We start from the raw sequence: 19,597 nt of genomic DNA, 5'->3' as shown, positions 1-19,597 counted from the left end.
CATTTATTCCAACTGTATGCTTCGCCGATTGATAAAACTATCCTTGCTAATGGAATAGTTTGAGTCACGACGATCGCGTTACGTTGTTCCCCTTGTGTTACGTTACTCAGGTTTTCAAGGGAAATTGCGGGAATTCCATTGCGATAACGTAAGCTTCTCAATGACCTCTTCTCTGTCTGCAGTCGTGGACTAAGACTGTCAAAGAAAGCACGATTCCTTCGCCAGGAACTCTCCAATTTCCACCGTTTTAGATGTCGAGTGCTTCTTAGAAGTTATTCTTTCGATTTACTGCTTCAAAATGGTGAAATTTCCGTTTGAAAACGGCACACTTGAGTCCAGAACATGTTAACAATATGGCTCCACAATTTAATGCAGTTTTAATGAAGAAATCAAATGATGCGTTGACGTCACACAGGTAAGGGTGAGTGGGTCCCCTCCCTAGCGATAAGAATGGATTTTGATTGGCCTGCCTTTGTTAAAGACAATCAGAACAATACATCCCGAGTAGGAAATTCCAACTGTATGCTTCGCCGATTGATAAAACTATCCTTGCTAATGGAATAGTTTGAGTCACGACGATCGCGTTACGTTGTTTTCCGTGTGTTACGCGACTCAGACTATCAGCGGAAATTTGTCAAATTCCATTACGATAACGTAAGCTTCTCAATGACCTCTTTTCAGTCTCGCGTCGTGGTCTAAGACTGTCAAACAAAGCACGATTCCTTCACTAAGAACTCACCAATTTCCACCGTTTTACGTGTCGGGTGCTTCTTAGAAGTTATTCTTTCGATTTACCGCTTCAAAATGGTGAAATTTCCCTTTGAAAACGGCACACTTGAGTCCAGAACATGTTAAAACAATATGGCGCGAGTTAATCCGTCTTTAATAAATAGATCAAATGATGCATTGACGTCACACAGGTAAGGGTGAGTGGGTCTCCTCCCTCGCGATATAAGCGACAAGAATGGATTTTGATTGGCCTGCTTCTGTTGAAGACAATCAGAACAATACATCCCGAGTAGGAGAGGGGTGAGTTTAATGAATAAATTAATGTACCGATTTGTAGCTACGAGGAAGAAAAAAAAAAAAAAGAAAAAAAAAAAAACAAGATGCCTATACTGGCATTTACGCGTGATGCTATTCCTGATTTATTTCCATTGTACGCTTCACAGCTATCCTGAGATCATAACGGTAATTGCTTTCGGAAAACGTCATGACCCGGGGCAGATTACACTATCTGACTCAGAAGACAGAAGATAATATTATTGTTGAAGACAAAAAGCTTTACTTAATGAACACGTAAACTTTAAGTAGAAATTGACAATAAGACTTTGAATTTTTTTATGGAGTGGATTTCCAATAAAGTTTAGGCATCAGTTCGACGAAGTCTGCAGCGCAGGTTTCCTGGCTCTTCGCACTGCGAAGCACAATCTGGTCCGCAGTCAATACCGCGAGCTGTCCATTTTCTATCATTTAAACTGTCGAGTAGTTCTTGGAACTTATCCTTTCGATTTACCCCTTCAAAAGGTTAATTTTCTTTCTGTAAACAGTACATTTGAATCTAAAACATTAAAACGATATGGTCGCTTGCTCCTTGTCAGTTCCAGGTACGTGACGATGTACTACATAGTTTAATTTCCTCTTCACGCCGTAGTTATCAAGAAGATAGCACAACTCACTGTATTGGAGCTGCAAGTTACTCTACAAACCAAGCAAAAAAAAAAAAAAAACAGACTGAACAAATGCTTTATCCATGTGCACATACTTTTGAATACAGTAATATTTTTTCTTCATCTATAGTTTTCTAAGATTTCTTGCACTTGTAAGTACTACCGGGAACTACAGCATTGTGCAGCAATAGTCTTGATTCCTGTAGCTGTCATATGTTCACATCTTCGTATAATGAGTTTCTTCAACGGAGGCCAATGAATGCTGATAATATGCATACCATCAATATCATAATCTATGATGTTACACTTCCCCATATCAAGAAATATCAGTTTGAAGCAGTTTTGAACGATGTGAGTTATGCCGACATCTCGTACAGCTTTGTAGCCTTTGATATTCAAGTAGTTTAACTTAACACAGTGCTTCCCAATGTATTTCATTCCATTGTCAGTCACTGGACACTATGCTTCACTGAGATACTTCAGGTTTGCAGAATTGTTTCCAAACTTGAAACTGTCGCCTGTGCCTTTTTCAATAGGCGACAGCGCGAAGGAGTTCTTGCGCCAAACCGAACATTGGTACTTGAAGCACCCCCTCGGGAAGGGCTAGCTTGAATTGTCCTCAATTTAATTGTTTAAAAATTCCCTTTCTGAAGCAGTTCTTGTGGTCTTCCAAAATTCCTGAAGCCTCGTTTGTTGTTGTTGGGTAGATTGATCCATGAGTTATGTTCGTCGTCTAAGTACCGGATCTTTATATTACATTTATTCAGGAAGTTTATACTTGAGCATCTACTCATTATATCTTGCGCTAGTGACTGAAAAGAATAATGGCTGGAATCATAAAGCGGATCTATTTCGTTCATTTACAAATTAATTTATTAGAAAATCTACTTGTATTCTGCATAATTGATAATACAATCCATCGACGCATTAATCAAATCAATCAACTTCTAGAGCTCAACAAAACATCACAGTAAGGAGTCGAACGTTGATATAGAAAAAGTAAAAAGCCTTTTTGTATCCTACTTACTTGATAACAGAATCCATGAATGCATTGATGACAATACATCGGCACTCGGCTAGGAAGGATGGACGGGCTCCTTTCTGTGTCTCATCAGATCAAATTATATCAAAGTTTTTAACATTCTTTTTTGATTTAACGAATTATTTTCTGTATTGCAGATACGAAGTCTATTATTTATCAAATACGAAACGGTAAATGCGAAGTTTAAATTCGTATTGTGATTTTTATTGCATCATGATCAGAGTAGTACACATTGATTACTGAACTATCGATATTAAGTTTATTTGCTTGTCTGATGTAAACATGGTCTAGTAAACTACCTGAAATAAATGTAGGCATCGCTACAATTTGTAAATAATCCAAAGACTGCATTAATGATGAGAGTACTTCCATGTCGTTGCTGCTAAAATAGTTAATATTGAAATCTCCTAAGATTATATCGATAGGATTGCTTCTAACTAAATAGTCAATACCATTAATAAGGTCAAGTATGTTTGAGTTATTTTTACGATAAATTAAAAGGAGAGAAATATTTACGTGTGATCTATGGTTGTTAAATGTGAACATAAACCTAACAGCATTTAAAGTTGGGTAGTATTCTTGATTTGTAACATGAAATTTTTTTTTGATGCATATGGCTAAACTTGAGTATTTATCTGAATTATGATCATACCTATATAAGGAAAAGGGAGATAAATTATCTATAATATCTGAATCGTTATCATTAGGTAAAAGTTGAGTCTCAGTAAATGCTATAAGATCATTTTTCAAAAGATTTACATCACATTTAACATCAGAACTATGTTTTCTTAGAGAGCGTATATTTAAAAGGCATAATGTTACAACTAAATTGTTATCGTCTATCTTTCGTTTATTTGAATGTGTAATGTCTTTTAAATCTACTAACTTGAAACTTCTTAATCTATCATATTCATTATGTACTCTAGGATCTGCTTTTATGTGTTTAGTATTGATTTCTCCTAAAATATGAAGTCCTTGAAGTGAAGTTGACCTGCTTAACGCAACATATACTTGTCCATAGTTAAAAGATCTTTGTTTGTTCAAATGGAAACTTATAACAACATTTCGCAGTGTTAAACCCTGGACTTTATGAATTGTACATGCCCAAGCTAGACTTATAGGAAATTGAATTCTCTGTACTTCTGGAGACGATGGTTTACCTGGTCGAACTTTTATTTTTGATAATACTTGTTCAATAGGAACAACAGCATTTTCTCTAGCAAATATACTACTACTGTTTTGTATTAAAGTTCTTCCTGCTTCATTATCATCAAATTTTATATAAACCACAGTTGGCTTTTGTGTTTTTTTATTGACATGAATCTTAACAACAGTTCCCATTTGTCCATTTATAAGTCTATCTGCAATATTAATATTTGTAGTAAGCATTACTCTAGCACCTTCTTTAATCTTCACTTCAACTTCAAGCCCTCCAGTTTCAGATCTCCCTCTTGATAATACTTTGTCAATATCTTGTTTTGTAACATTTGATGGATACTGGTCTGTTGCTCTAAGTACAAACAAAGGTGTAGATAATTGTAAAAGTTGTTTGTTGTTATGTTCATTAACAGGATCATTTTCTGCCCAGATGTGAAGTGCATTCAAGGGGTAATTGTTTGTTGATGGGACTAATACTCGAGAATTAATACAATTAAGATCCTCTTCAGTTTGTGAAGCTGTTCTAAATCTGTTTAAAATTTCGGCGAACTGCCGATCATTTTTCTGCCTCATAATGTCAGTCAATTCTATCATCGTGAAGACATGCCATGGATGACATAAATTGAAACACTCATTGTTGAATTTTTCAAAAATAGGTTTCCTCCGTATAGGTGGTAGTTGATACAAATCTCCTACAGCTATAATACTTATACCGGCAAATAGTTTAGAGTTGGATGATCCAAAAATGTCCTTTAGCCTTTGATGTATATGAAGAAGAGTAATGTTAGAAACCATAGAAATTTCATCTATTATAATAAGCTTTAATTCCGACAGTGTAAGTCTCATTTGTGTTTTCTTTTGGTCAGACATTGCTGGAAGATTGTCACCGGTTTCTTTAGGGATAGCCAACGCTGAATGTATAGTTGTTCCGCCTATGTGTATTGCAGAAACACCAGTGGGTGCCATTAACAGTACTGTTGGCAGATCAGGATTGCTTGTTGTCTGTCTAAATGTTTTAATTGCTGTCTGATATATTGTATTTATTACATGACTTTTCCCTGAGCCAGCACCTCCAGTCATAAAAAGATATATTGGGTTAATGTCGTAAGGTTTTAAAGAACGAAGATTTTTAACTTTGTTTCTACACCAGCGTAGCACACTATCATACGCAATACGCTGTTTCTCGTTTAACGACCTTATATGTTCACGTAATAGATCATCAGAAATTTCCCTTGGTTGAACATAACTTGTAATTGTTGCATTTGTAGACACTTTATCACCATTAGAATTGGAAGAAAGATGTGAAATAATTTGTTCATTAAATGATTCGTCATCAATTTCAACATTACTTTGCATATCTAATTGCAAGTCTTCATTTTCTTGATCATTGAAAGAATCAAAGGAATGGCTAAAATTATTAACTTCACTATTTCTTAGGGCTTCTAATGCTTCTGTTATAGCATCTGCTTCAGGTTCAAATATTGTTCTTTTTTGTTCAACAATAGCTTGCACTTTCGGCTCATAAAATCTTGATGCGTATGTTTGTTCATTGCCAATAAGACTATCTTCATTACGCCATGGATAGTACAGCATAAGTAAGTGGTGAAAGTACTTTTCGGGTTCTTTTACTTTGTTGGGTCTATGATACCGTAATACAGCCTTAGTTTTTCTACATTTCATAACTTCGTTTGTGTTTATTAATCTTATTTTGGATGGTAAATAGTTAATGACATCTGCATTTGTATTAAATTGAACATGTGATTCTATAACATCATCTGTAAGAATTTCAGGTTGTGCATCGCTTGTTACACAATCATTTTTGTATTCTTTGTAATAATATGCAGCAAATTCAGCTAGACATAAGTTATCAATAATTGGATTTTTGTTAGGTCTGATGCTATAGCGTTCTATTATATTGGATTTGTAAATATCTGTACTATCTTCATGTAACTCATCAAGTTCTATTTTGCTCTTTGCAACTCGAATTCTATTGTCAGGTAAATCTGTACTCACAAAAACTGTTTTAGGGAAAACTTTTCTCAACCACAGTTCAGGCATACATCTATATACACATTCTTGTGAACTCACTTCTCTAGTAGAAAGAAAAGCCGCTCCTATTTTTCTCAAACTGTCTTTAATGGCTAAATTTGAAGTCTTTGCTTCTTTTGCTGCATTGGCAATAGCCTGTGAACATTCTGTTTCATCCTTTGTGAAGTATGAGCAAACATAAGTTATACATTTGTAATGGTTAAAAACAGGTTGTAAGTCAACATTAGCCCTAAAACCTTTTATTCCAGCAACAAAATAATTATTGATAAAACAGCTATCAAGCGGTCGTTTAAGATGCAGATCAAAATCAGAATCACCAGATATAGACAAGGCCCAGTAATATTGTTCTTCTGTAACACCTAATGAACTCAACAGTTTTTCTTCCGTTGTCTTAGGATTATACTGTGGTTTATTTGGGTTCAAGATTTTATTTATTTCTTCTTTTACTAAGCAAAGAATTTCATTTCTTCTTGTTAAAATGTCTCTTTTCAACTCTTCATCTAACTTTTCAGAAAGTGGTTCTGCTACTACTGTTCTCTTTGTGAAAAATTGTCCAAAATTAAATCTGCATGGAACATTAGTATATTTTCTACAACTCTTTGAGTGATTGTGCTTCTGATAAGTCTGAACTAAGGTAAATAATTGAGAATCTTTTTGTTTATCTGGCAAGTATGCTTGAACATGATTGTCTATATATTTTATGTAATCTTCTTTTGTTTCATTTGTTAACTTTGGGCAATCACTTGTCCATATTAGTGCATGTAAATGAGGTGATCCTCTCATTTGAAATTCAATACGTAAAGCATAATAAACTATTTTACCAATAGGATTTGCTTTGCTCAATAACACTTCAGTAAAAAATGTCTCTACTCTATACTGAAAATGCTTAGCAAAAACAACAGGATTAGAATTAAGCATAGAGCACCTCTCATTGTAAGACAATCCTTCAATTTCTTCATCAGTTAAATTAAGTCCTTGTATTTTCCCAATAATTTGAAACAACTCAGGCCATCGAAGGTCAGCACAAGACAATGTCATGAACCATGTTGGAATTCCAAGTTGTTTTACCATCGCTATAACTTCAAACATAAATTTTTGCCAGTATGGTGGTGTACCTGGAATTTGCCTTAAAAACAAGTAAGCCTGGTCTTGAAAGATAAGATTTTGAAAATTTTGCACATTAGATCTTAAATGAGATGCAGTCAGAGACTGTCCATGAACTTTTGTCAGAGCAATAGCAATACTATCTGAAACTTTTTTTTGTTCTATGATGAACTGCGCAAAAAACAAATATTCAGGATTCATTGCAAACTTACCACTATAATGTAAAAGACGGGCATTGAAGTATTTTGTAGGTGACAGATTGACCGCTCTCTCTACAGTATAGCCAAATCTGCCCTTTGGAAATAATACTGGAAATGCTAATTCTTCACAATTTTTATCAGTCATGAATGAAACTGGATGTTTATTTTCACCTGGTGCAATATTAAAAATTTCATTTCCATGAGACTTTAATCTGGTATTTTTGTCCACATTTACAGGATAATCTGGTAGCACTGACTGTAAACACGTTTCAGAAGTTGCTGCTCTAAATTCATTCAAAGGATCATTTCTTTCCTCCTCACTTTGATCATTTGTTGCTTTCTGTTCACAAGATACCTGAATAATTGGAGACTCTTCACCATCGGCACTGTCTGAATTAGCTCGTAACTGTATTTCTCTCAGATTTATGTCAATGTTTTCAATATTAACTGTTATACAACTATATAAAGGATTGTTTATTCTGAGCCAATTTAGCGCATTGAGTATAACTGCAGGTCGTACAGCTTGAAAATAAACATGGCCTCTAAAATCAAGCTTTCTTTTAAGTTTTAACATAATTATTCCTGAGCTTTCAGGAGGTCTAGGCAAGACATTACAGGTATGATCACATTCTACAGGCACATTACAGATGGCTCCTTTAATTTTCCTTTGTTGACCTTTGGGCATAATTACTATTTTTTCAAAGACAATGCGTTGAGATATAAGAATCTGCTCAAGTTTTTCTAGACATTCTAGTTCTGGGGGGGTTTCATCAACCATTAATTTGTTATAAACAGCTTGACAGGGAACTTGTTCTTTTAACAATTTAGAGTGACATGTTTTACAGATATATTCTTTCTTATCAAAAGACATTTTTCCTGTGAAAAGATGCTGTTTGACATATTTAATTTTCTTTAATTCTATTACTGTTTTCCTATAAAGAGTTCTATTACACACAGAACATATGTAATAAGGCCCTTCTCTTACTGCTTTTTGGAAAGATGCAATACAGAAGTCCAAGTCATTGTCTGAGATAGCTTTTCTTTCCTCTGTATTCCTAGCCACTCTCCTGATCTTTTCAAGCCATTTTTCTTTTTCTTCGCTTTTCATGTTGTGATAAGTTTCTCTTGTTTTAGCTAAGAGTTGTTCTTTCTCATGAGCATCCATAGATTTATATTTCTCTGCACGGTGAGTGAGCATATTTTGTTTTTCATTGGGATCCATAGATTTATATTTTTCAGTGCGTGCAATCAGAACTTTTTGCTTTTCATTATTGTAACACTCACGGCGCTTATCTAAGCAGATTTTTTTCCTTGCAGGTTCAAATTGAGAATAAGACTTTCTCCTTTTAATTGCAATTTTTTTTTTGCACTTAGCAGATTTGTGGCATTTCATAATCTTTTGTTTTTCACCTTTATTTAACTCACAAGTGCACAATACACTCTGAAAGAAATACTGTATTTCATTAGACTTTGCAGTATTTGTCACACTTTGACAGACCCTTTCTACTAAGTGATTTTTATCACTTATTCTGTGTACACCAAGTCCTTGAATTTTATTCAAAGAAATTAAGTAAAATGTTACATTTTTGCTGGTTTTGTGAAAAACGCAACTTAAACATAGGCTGGGAAACTGAAGTAAAAATCCTGAACTCTTAGTTCCATTTTGCAACATCAACCTCTCAAGGGCTAATTTACTAAAAAATGAATTACACACAAGAATTCCTTTATTACTCGTAACAACCTTTACATTAATATTGGCACCGTATATATTAACATTCTGTGGTAGTTCACTGGAACTTGTCTGATTTTTAATAGTCTCAGTAAAGAAAGCACTTCCATATTCAACAAGAGCATCTAATGTATCAGACTTCCAATAACTACAAGGTTTAATAACAGAAAAACAAATTGCATACAGAGCTATGGCAGAACTCTTCGTTATAGTTTCATTATTTGTAGTTTTAATAATAGGTACATCTTTCGGTAAAGTGCCAACAAAAACGTTATTACAACTTTGCTGCACAGTTTTGCACGCCACTGCATTTTTTTGTATACCATTATTATCCCTTATTAAAGACTTTTCATATATAGCAAAAAACCAACCGTTAGAATGGCTACTCAAGAGGTGCTGAAAAGAAGTGTAAATTCTAACTGAAACACACATATCATCTACATATATCCAACGAGCATCATCTTTTATAGCAACTGTAAAATGAGAACTTAGACATCGAACCATGCCTTTAAGTACATAATTTTGACCAAGTACATCCATAGTCAAAGGAAAAAATATTTGATTAATATAATTGGATGACAGTTCCATAGTTAAAAATCGTGGAAGTATAACAAAATGTTGTAGCATTGAAAGATCCCCAGAATGCTCTTGACACAAATCACAGTAGAGTGCACTGCTATTTGGTAATATAGCCTCAGAAACATAATTCTCTAAGCCATTGTGAAGCAAGTTCGGAGAATTTATGTAAAGTACAAATATAGCTGTGTTTTTTATAATTGCATTGTTACACGATGAACAAACTGACTGATTACTTTGTTGTATAAGAAAAAGGGATTTTAATTCCTCCGTCATCATACCAACTGTATCCAACCTAAATATGTCACTAAATACAGCATCTGCAGACATTGCGGTAAATGAGTTGCAATGTTGTCTTAAGTAAACCCAAACAGGTTCTCGAACTACTGCCATTTCTGTTTGTACATCATGGTTTTCTAACTGTAGACATGCGTCAAATAAAGTTTGAAAAAACTCATTACGTTCGATATCTCTCAGAGAATCTTTAAAAATAGCAACGCTAAGTTCAAGAAAACAATCTACTGCACATGAAAACTTGCCTGAATGAGTAAGGCAATAATTTATGAAATGTCTTCTAGCATTTGTTCCCTGTTGTGACAGTTCACTGATGGAAGAGGTCTTGGAATTTGTTGCTTTACTGATGAATATATTCCCATTTATAATATGTGCTTCTTTGTTTGAAATAACGCAAGGATCGAAGAGTCCACGTAAAGCAATGACACGAGGATAAGGATTGGTCTCTATATCGCCAGATTCCTTTATACTGACATGTGTCATTTCATGATTAACATTTTTATAAGTCCTTTCTTTTTTCGATGCAAGATATTTGCTTGTGCAGTTTTCCATAGCTTTCCTGCTGTTACAAAGTACTGTTTTTCGTAATGAAGCTACTTTGATAATTTGATAAAGAAAAGACGATTTTGGGACAGTTTTTAAAACATACTTTCTAAGAAATATTCTGTTTCTCCTTTTTAAACCCTTCTTTAGAGCTCTTAATGGGATTCTACTGGGTTCTCGATAATGATGTCGTCTTCTTTTAGTATCCCTTTTAATATTATTAATAAACAATGCAAAAAGTGACCTACAAGTACCGTTTTTCACTTTTTTATTCATGTCAAGCATTGTTAAATACTCTGTAACTATTTTTGTCCGACTCTTCTTCACAGTTCTTTATTGTGTAATTCACTGTCTCTTTTGTTTCAATATCGCACTCTCTGTTTTATGTCACACTCTTTGTTTTCCAAGGTTTGCAAGGTTTGTATAGCTTTGAATATCTGTTATTTTCTGTGTAACAATTGTGTATAATGTGTAACAATTGTAACAACCAAGTGGCTGCTACTTATTGTTGTAACAACCAGGTGGCTGCTACGATGGGTGTAGCAACCGAGTAGTTGCTACGATGGGTGTTCTGTTGTAACAACCAAGTGGCTGCTACGATGGGTGTTGTAACAACCGAGCGGCTGCTACGATGGGTTGTTGGGTTTTCTGTTTTGACAATCAGCTGACTGCTGCGCTGGGGGTTCTGTTATGACAACCAGTTGACTCCTACGCTTTGTGGTCGCTACGTTTTCTGCCACTGGATGCTCTTGTAACAAACAGTCCACCACTATGTAGGTGCTACGTTTTGTAGGCCTTCTTTGCTAACAATCAGTTGGTTTCACTCTCAGGAAGAAATTCAACCTTAACGACTTACACCTGCAAAACAAAACCAAAAAAAGACAATCTGTTAAAATTGAAAGAAAAAATAACTGCTGAAAACTAATCAGAATTATATTACTAAAATAAAACAAAATACAGTATATGAGCAAGTCATTAATGGCTGAGGTCACACTAGAGGCTTTACCATGGTAAAAATTGCTTTACCAAGGTAAATTGCGCAACCACCTAGTTACCGTAGTAAACCTGTCAAAGTCATAAAAAATAGATTTGACGCTTTCCATGTACACTTTTTCGCATGATCAGTAAACTTATACGTGACGAGTACACTAAATGTTGACATGTCGCGTGAGTTCATATCGGCGGTAAGTTACTGAACTGTGACTTAGCGCGTAATAAAATTATGGATCAACAAGAGAGAGTTGCATTTTCAATTGTTCCCATTTTGCTTTTAATTCTGCTGCTTAGACGAGCACGTAGAATTCACTTCCTTCTTACATACAACCATTTAGATCTTGGGACCAAAGAAAGTGCAGCGGTTTCGTTAATTAACCGTCGACGGCAAAGACAAAGAAGAGCGCGCAGGCAAGCCTGGGTTTACCCTCGACCACAGGGATGGTTTGAGAAAATGTATAATAACCGGCTCCTTCGAGCCCTTTGGAAAGACCATTTCAGGGTAACAGGGGAAACATTCGACTTCATTTGCCAGCTCGTTGAAAGGAACTCAAACACACGCGCGAATGAGCGGGAAAATAAATTTCATGTTTATAAAATATGAATCCACAAATGTATTGTAATTACTGCGTTTGTCCAAAAAGATGACAAACTGTCAACAAAATAAGCATGGTTTAGATAGACAAGAGATGTACCCACCTATTTTTTTGGGTAACTAGATTCTTATCTGGGGTCAAGTCAACTTTGTTCTTGCCGCTGTTGTCAGGGCAACTTACCAGAGTTAGGTTTACCATGGTAAACTGAAAATTGGGGGTCACACTTGCGGTGCCGTTAACCATGGTAAACTTGAGTTTACCATGGTTAACTTTCTCCAGTGTGACCTCAACCATTGTCTTGCTGACCTTTCATTATCTTACGTGACATCATACTGGAAGTTGCTTATGATAAGGTAATTACCGATACGCCAGAGACCTGACCTCCGGCTACTTCGCCGACTTGTCCAAACGTACAATTTAAGCATTGCGAAAAACATTTCTACCAGTGCCATTGAGATTATTTAACAGTTTCACTTAAAAACTCTACTAAGCCTCTGGAGAGGGGGTTATTTAATTTCAGGCCTCATCAAAGGGGGATTACTAGAGAAAGGCGCCAGTAATCAATAAGAGGGACCAATTTATCGCCTAACGGCCTCCACCCTGTGAGGTCGAGAGATTATAGAGCGTTTTTCTTTCTTTTTCCTGCAGGGATTTGACGTCCTGCAAACACTGTTTTAACTTATTTGGTTTAAAGGCGCCAGTATGTAAAGAGGAAACACGCAAGTACGCGCAAAAAAATCGACTCCAATGAGGAAACATGAGCCTTGAAGGTTGTCAGTTTAAAAAAGAGGTATCAGTTGTATTTATTATCAATGGGACAATGATTATTTCAAAAAAGGGTAAAACTTCGCTGTTATTATCCTTTGTTCGATATGCCGAGAAGAAACTCTACCGAAGATTTCTCAATTACATGTACTTCACATAAGGCGTAAATACACGAGGTAACTTTCCGTACCACGCGATGTAATTAAAAATACAGAACATGACGTAATAGTTTTGCCCATCAGCCTCTCTTGTTTTTCCTTAAAAAGCATATAGGGATTTCTAGTGATGTTACGGTAGATGAGTTCCCCGTTACGACATAATAGAAAACGTTGCATCACGCAGGCAGTCACATTTCCATGTGTAGGGCATTGTTATAATTAGAGCGGCTGCACATGAGGGTAAAGTCATGAAATTCAAATACAGAGGTTGAGCGGAGTTTAGACAACGGCGAATTTTGCAACAAAGGCATTCTACATATATAAAAAAAAATTAGCCATAAACTTACTCAGTTACTATAATATATACAAACCTCGATTTAGCCGTTAATTAACGGCTAAATTGCTTGCATATAATATATCAGACCCTCGATTTAGCCGTAAATTAACGGCTAAATTGGTTGCATATAATATATGAGACCCTCGATTTAGCCGTTAATTAACGGCTAAATTTGTTCCACTGATTTAATATATATGACCCTCGATTTAGCCGTAAATTAACGGCTAAATTTGTTGCATATAATATATGAGACCCTCAATTTAGCCGTAAATTAACGGCTAAATTTGTTCCATTTAATATATATGACCCTCGATTTAGCCGTAAATTAACGGCTAAGTTTGTTGCATATAATATATGTGACCCTCGATTTAGCCGTTAAACAACGGCTTAATTTGTTGCATATAATATATCAGACCCTCGATTTAGCCGTTAATTAACGGCTAAATTTGTTGCATATAATATACTTGACCCTCGATTTAGCCGTTAATTACATCCATTTTGAAATCACTGGCGATCCTTGGAATCTGATTGGTCCAAAATGGTGCAATTTATTCCCAAATTGCACCATTTTTTGCTCTAAATTGCATCCTTTCTTTAGCTCATCAAAATGGAAATGAAGTAACACAAATAGAATATTAATATTGACAATGATACTCTGTGATTTCAAAATGGATGTAATTAAGTGGTAATTGAACTTCGTGTCGTGCAATTTTGGTCTGAAATCATACTTGTGATTTCAAATCAAACTTGCGCTGCGCGCTCGTTTGATTTTGAAATCACGCGTATGATTTCAGACCAAATTGCACTCCACTCAGTTCAATTACCAATATTAATTAACGGCTAAATCGAGGGTCTGATATATTATATGCAACCAATTTAGCCGTTGTTTAACGGCTAAATCGAGGGTCAAGTATATTATATGCAACAAATTTAGCCGTTAATTTACGGCTAAATCGAGGGGCTGATATATTATATGGAACAAATTTAGCCGTTGTTTAACGGCTAAATCGAGGGTCAAGTATATTTATATACAACAAATTTAGCCGTTAATTTACAGCTAAATCGAGGGGCTGATATATTATATGGAACAAATTTAGCCGTTGTTTAACGGCTAAATCGAGGGTCTGATATATTCTATGCAACAAATTTAGCCGTTAATTTACGGCTAAATCGAGGGGCTGATATATTATGTGGAACAAATTTAGCCGTTGTTTAACGGCTAAATGGAGGGTCAAGTATATTATATGCAACAAATTTAGCCGTTAATTTACGGCTAAATCGAGGGGCTGATATATTATATGGAACAAATTTAGCCGCTGTTTAAAGGCTAAATCGAGGGTCAAGTATATTATATACAACAAATTTAGCCGTTAATTTACAGCTAAATCGAGGGGCTGATATATTATATGGAACAAATTTAGCCGTTGTTTAACGGCTAAATCGAGGGTCTGATATATTCTATGCAACAAATTTAGCCGTTAATTTACGGCTAAATCGAGGGGCTGATATATTATGTGGAACAAATTTAGCCGTTGTTTAACGGCTAAATGGAGGGTCAAGAATATTATATGCAACAAATTTAGCCGTTAATTTACGGCTAAATCGAGGGGCTGATATATTATATGGAACAAATTTAGCCGTTGTTTAACGGCTAAATCGAGGGTCAAGTATATTATATGCAACAAATTTAGCCGTTGTTTAACGGCTAAATCGAGGGGCTGATATATTATATGGAACAAATTTAGCCGTTAATTAACGGCTAAATTTGGGTTTGTATATATTATAAATATAATTACAATTACTTTTAATTGTATACGGAATAAGCTTTCGGCTAAATTTTTTTTATATATGTAGAATGCATTTATTGCAAATTTTTTACTTATATATACACCCGAGGTTGAGTATTAGTTAACAGACGCTGCAATAGAGCAGATTTAACTAAACGGGTTCTTGTTTCATATATTACATTAGCCTGTGACAAGACAGGAAGAAGTAGCTCATCCTCTCTTGTCTGTGAAGAGGGTTCCAAATCGCGTACAGCGTGAAAAGAAAAATGATGAACGTTGTTGGAACTTCCTTTCACCCGAAACAACAATTAAGTCTTTGGTATGCTACCAAATGCAGTCTTAACACAAAAGTATAAGAATGACAGCTTCTTCAATCGTCGCCTTTAAAGATAAATTACAAACCATCAAATCAGAAGTAAATAAAAAAATTGATGCTTTTTCAATTAATGCCAGTTGAGATTATTACAAACCACAACCTTGCCGTGAAACACATGAGTGAACGTAAACTATGAATATATAAACCGAGATCTGCAGCACACTTTTCGCCTATTTATCATTTCGTACAGAATACCGCTATTACAAGCTATATCAACCAAACAGAGTCTGCGTAAAAGCAGTTACCTCAAGCAGTAATTAATATCGATATCCTCCTTGTAAAAGATCTCTAAATACGACTAATGAAAACGTTTCGAACTCAACGCCAATCGCTAACTGCAATTGTTACCATCTAACAAAACGCTTAACTTGCTATTCGCCGGATTTATCAACGTAGATTGCATTATTTCAACGTAACTTTGTACCCAGATTGATTGCACCATTTCAGCGTAACCTTGTACCCAGATTGATAGCACATGTACAATCACAAAGTAACATTGTACCCAGATTGTTTGCACCATTACAACGTAACCTTGCACCGAGTTTGTTTTCATAGCATGGCAATAACATAATTGATTTTTCGCTCCAAACACCGTACATCATCCCTTCAGAGTGCACATAAGCTTGCAAAGATTAGATCGCATTTCATATTGACTAAGCTTGCTAGGGATCGTTTATTGAGTAAAATTATGACTTTTTAAAGGTTAATTTTCAACCAATTTCAAAAGTTGCTAATGATATCGTAATTGTAAGATCACATTAATTTCATAGATACCGGACGGAAATTCTCGTGAAGCAATCTGAGCTGAAAGAAAAAAGCATGGCACTCAGGCTAAAGATAACGTATATCATCCAAATTCATTAAATCCTATCGGCGTTGTCCATGTGTGCATGCAATAGTTTGAGTCATAAAGATAGCGTTATGTTGTTTCACCCACCGACGTTTTCGTCAAATAAACCGGTCTGTTTGACGAAATTTTCATCTTTTGTTATTGTATGAAATCACAGCTAACGCAACTAGAGGCGAACGTCATATACTTACTGTTGGTAGCTTTCTTGAGGAACAAATGACCGCAGAAAACAAAGGAATTAGTTAGTCTGAAGTATCTGTTTGTGAGACGTCAGGTGACAATCGAAAATGAAAGTAATTTGTTCCCCTAAGAATGTTTATTCTCTGACGTATGCGTCTATTTTCACAAAAATAATAGACTACAAGCAGTCCCCTTCTGAATAGTCGAGACGTCGCGCGAAATAGCCGAGCGCGAAACAATAATCATGAGGTCAAAAATGCGCAATGACCCGCACATTATTCCTACCGCTACTTGTTGTGAAAATGTTACTCGAGCCTCAAGGCTGTTTAAATCAGAAGTTTGAAGAACAGAACTTAATACAGTCGGGACACGAGCAATATTTGATGCGTTTATGGATAAACTGACAAGGCCCATCGTATTAAAGCTTGAAAAACGCGTTGCATGATGACCAGGGGAGTGATGACGTTAGCTTGTTTATTTTTTTTTTAGAAAATGGCAATGTTGATAATCACGCGAACGACGATGAGTGACATGACAGATCGTTGACTTGCAAAGCAATATTTGTAATACCTCAGGAAACATTCCAACACACCGTAGTATTGCAAAGATGGCCATTCTGCTGCTGTAGCGTCCCATTTTTGTTGTATATACATAGATGTATTTAATAAGGAACTTACTGTATTTGCCAATGAATAAGCAATTAAAGGAGGGAAAAGTGCTGTAAGGTGAAAAACAAAGAGATAATCAAATGCTCCGGTGAACAGGGTCTAAGTCGTATATAGCGCGAAAATAAAAATGATAAACGTTTTTGAAGCTTCCTTTCATCCGAAAGAACAATTGAGTCTTTGGTATGCTACCAAATGCAGTCTTAACACAAAAGTATAAGAATAACAGCTTCCTTAATCGTCGCCTTTTAAGATAAATTACAAACCACAACCGCAGTTGTTGCGAATCACAGACGTAAACGTTAAACCTAAATTAACCTATAGGAATATGATTTTTGGCACATTTGTGATTTCGTAGACTGAGACATCGTTATTAATTTATTACAAGCTAGTATTTATCCACAAGCTTGTAATTATTTAATACATCAACGAAACAGCTTCAGCAATTGACGTTCTTCTTGAAAAGTTTCTTTCTCAATACGACTACTGAATACTTTTCGAACCCAACGCCAGTTACAAATTGATTATACGAAGAGTTTAAATAATGGAAATTGCTTCACTAGCAAATTTAAACCGCAGAGAATAAAATGGTCCAAAACGATGAAGGGTGTTGAAACTTTGTCAGCCAAAAATCAGTGGTGAAGTCTTAAACGCAGTCTTAACTCAGAAGTGTCTAAAAAAAATCGACGCTCTTTCAATTAATGTCAGTTGAGATAAATTACAAACCCCAACCTTGCCGTGAATCACACGAGTGAACGTTAAGTCTGAATAAACCGAGATCTGCTGTACACTTTTCGCCTATTTGTCATTTCGTACAGAATACCGCTATTACAAGCTATATCAACCAAACAGAGTCTACGTTAAAGCAGTTACCTCAAGCAGTAATTGATGTCCTCCTCGAAAAGGATCGCTAAATACGACTAATGAACACGTTTCGAACTCAACGCCAATCGCTAACTGCAATTGTTACCATCTAACTAACGCTTAACTTGCTATTCGCCGTATTTATCAACGTAGATTGCGCAAGTTCAACGTAACCTTGCACCCAGATTGATTGCACCATCACAAAGTAACATTGTACCCAGATTGTTTGCACCATCATAACGTAACCTTACACCGAGATTGTTTTCATACCATGGCAATAACATAATTGATTTTTCGCTCCAAACACCGTACATCATCCCTCCAGAGTGCACATAAGCTTGCAAAGATTAGATGGCATTTCATATTGACTAAGCTTGTTAAGGGATCGTTTCTTGAGTAAAATTATGACTTTTTCAATCAATTTCAAAAGTTGCTAATGATATCGTAATTGTAAGATCACAGCAATTTCAGAGATACCGGAAATTCTCGTGAAGCAATCTGAGCTGAAAGAAAAAAGCATCGCTTAGGCTAAAAATAACGAATATCATCCATTCCCAATTCATGAAATCCTATCAGCGTTTTCCATGTGTGCATGCAATAGTATGAGTCACAAAAATAGCATTATGTTGTTTCACCCGCCGACGTTTTCTTTAGATACCCCACCTACCGGTCTGTTTGACGAAATTTTCATATTTTGTTATTGTATGAAATGACAGCTAACGAAACTAGAGGCGAACGTCATATACTTACTGTTGGTAGCTTTCTTGAGGAATAAATGACCGCAGAAAACAAAGGAATTAGTTAGTCTGAAGGTTATCTGTTTGTGAGACGTCAGGCGACAATCGAAAATGAAAGTAATTTGTTCCCCTAAGGATGTTTATTCTCTGACGTATGCGTCTATTTTCACAAAAATAATCGTAAGGTCAAAAATGCGCAATGACACGCATATTTTTCCTACCACTACTTCCAAGTTGTTGTGAAAATGTTACTCAAGCGTCAAGGATGTTTAAATCAGACGTTTGAAGAAGAGAACTTAATACAGTCGGGACACGAGCAATATTTTATGCGTTTATTTTTTTTTTTAGAAAATGGAAATGTTGATAATCACGCGAGCGACGATGAGTGACATGACAGATTGTTGACTTGCAAAACAATGTACCTCACGAAACATTCCAACACACCGTAGTATTGCAAAAATGGCCAGTCTGCTGCTGTAGCGTCCCATTTTTGTTGTACATAGACGTATTCAATAAGAAACTTACTGTATTTGCCAATGAATAGGTCATTAAAGGGGGGGAAGATTCTGTAAGGTGAAAAACAAAGAGATGATCAAATTCCCCGGGGTAATTGGGTAAAAGTCTAATGCTCGACCACCGGAATGGCAGTGTGGCAAAATACCCCATTATTTCCTGGGGGAGGAGGTGTCAGTCTCCCATCGTGGTTCTAAAACTGTCAAACAAAGCACGATTCCTTCGCCAGGAACTATCCAATTTCCACCGTTTTAAATGTCGAGTGCTTCGCAGAAGTTATTCTTTCGATTTACCGCTTCAAAATGATTGCTTCGCAGATTGATAAAACTATCCTGAGTCACCTGAGTTTGAGTCACGATGATCGCGTTTATGTTGTTCCCCCTGTGGTACGCTACCGGAAATTTCGGAGAT

The 19,597-nt window shown here is 35.8% G+C and overlaps 2 protein-coding genes across 2 annotated transcripts; both read right to left on the bottom strand.

Annotated features, from left to right (window-relative positions):
* Positions 1–2,895: 2,895 nt before the first annotated feature.
* On the bottom strand, positions 2,896–6,837 carry LOC146478479 (uncharacterized). Its single transcript, XM_085111699.1, has one exon. The coding sequence runs from the start codon at positions 6,835–6,837 to the stop codon at positions 2,896–2,898; it is 3,942 nt and encodes a 1,313-aa protein (XP_084967825.1).
* A 9-nt stretch (positions 6,838–6,846) lies between these two features.
* LOC146478478 (uncharacterized) lies at positions 6,847–17,939 on the bottom strand (the record flags this gene model as incomplete). Its single annotated transcript, XM_085111698.1, has 2 exons — positions 16,336–17,939; positions 6,847–11,223 (listed from the first exon to the last, which is right to left on the bottom strand). A coding segment is annotated over exon 2 (3,804 nt), but the record flags the coding sequence as incomplete, so codon positions are not given.
* Between the last annotated feature and the right edge of the window lie 1,658 nt (positions 17,940–19,597).

This window comes from Pavona decussata, unplaced genomic scaffold (assembly GCF_977016875.1).
Source record: "Pavona decussata unplaced genomic scaffold, jaPavDecu1.1 SCAFFOLD_64, whole genome shotgun sequence".
NCBI classification, from domain to species: domain Eukaryota; kingdom Metazoa; phylum Cnidaria; class Anthozoa; order Scleractinia; family Agariciidae; genus Pavona; species Pavona decussata.
This window is presented reverse-complemented; position numbering and strand designations above follow the sequence as displayed.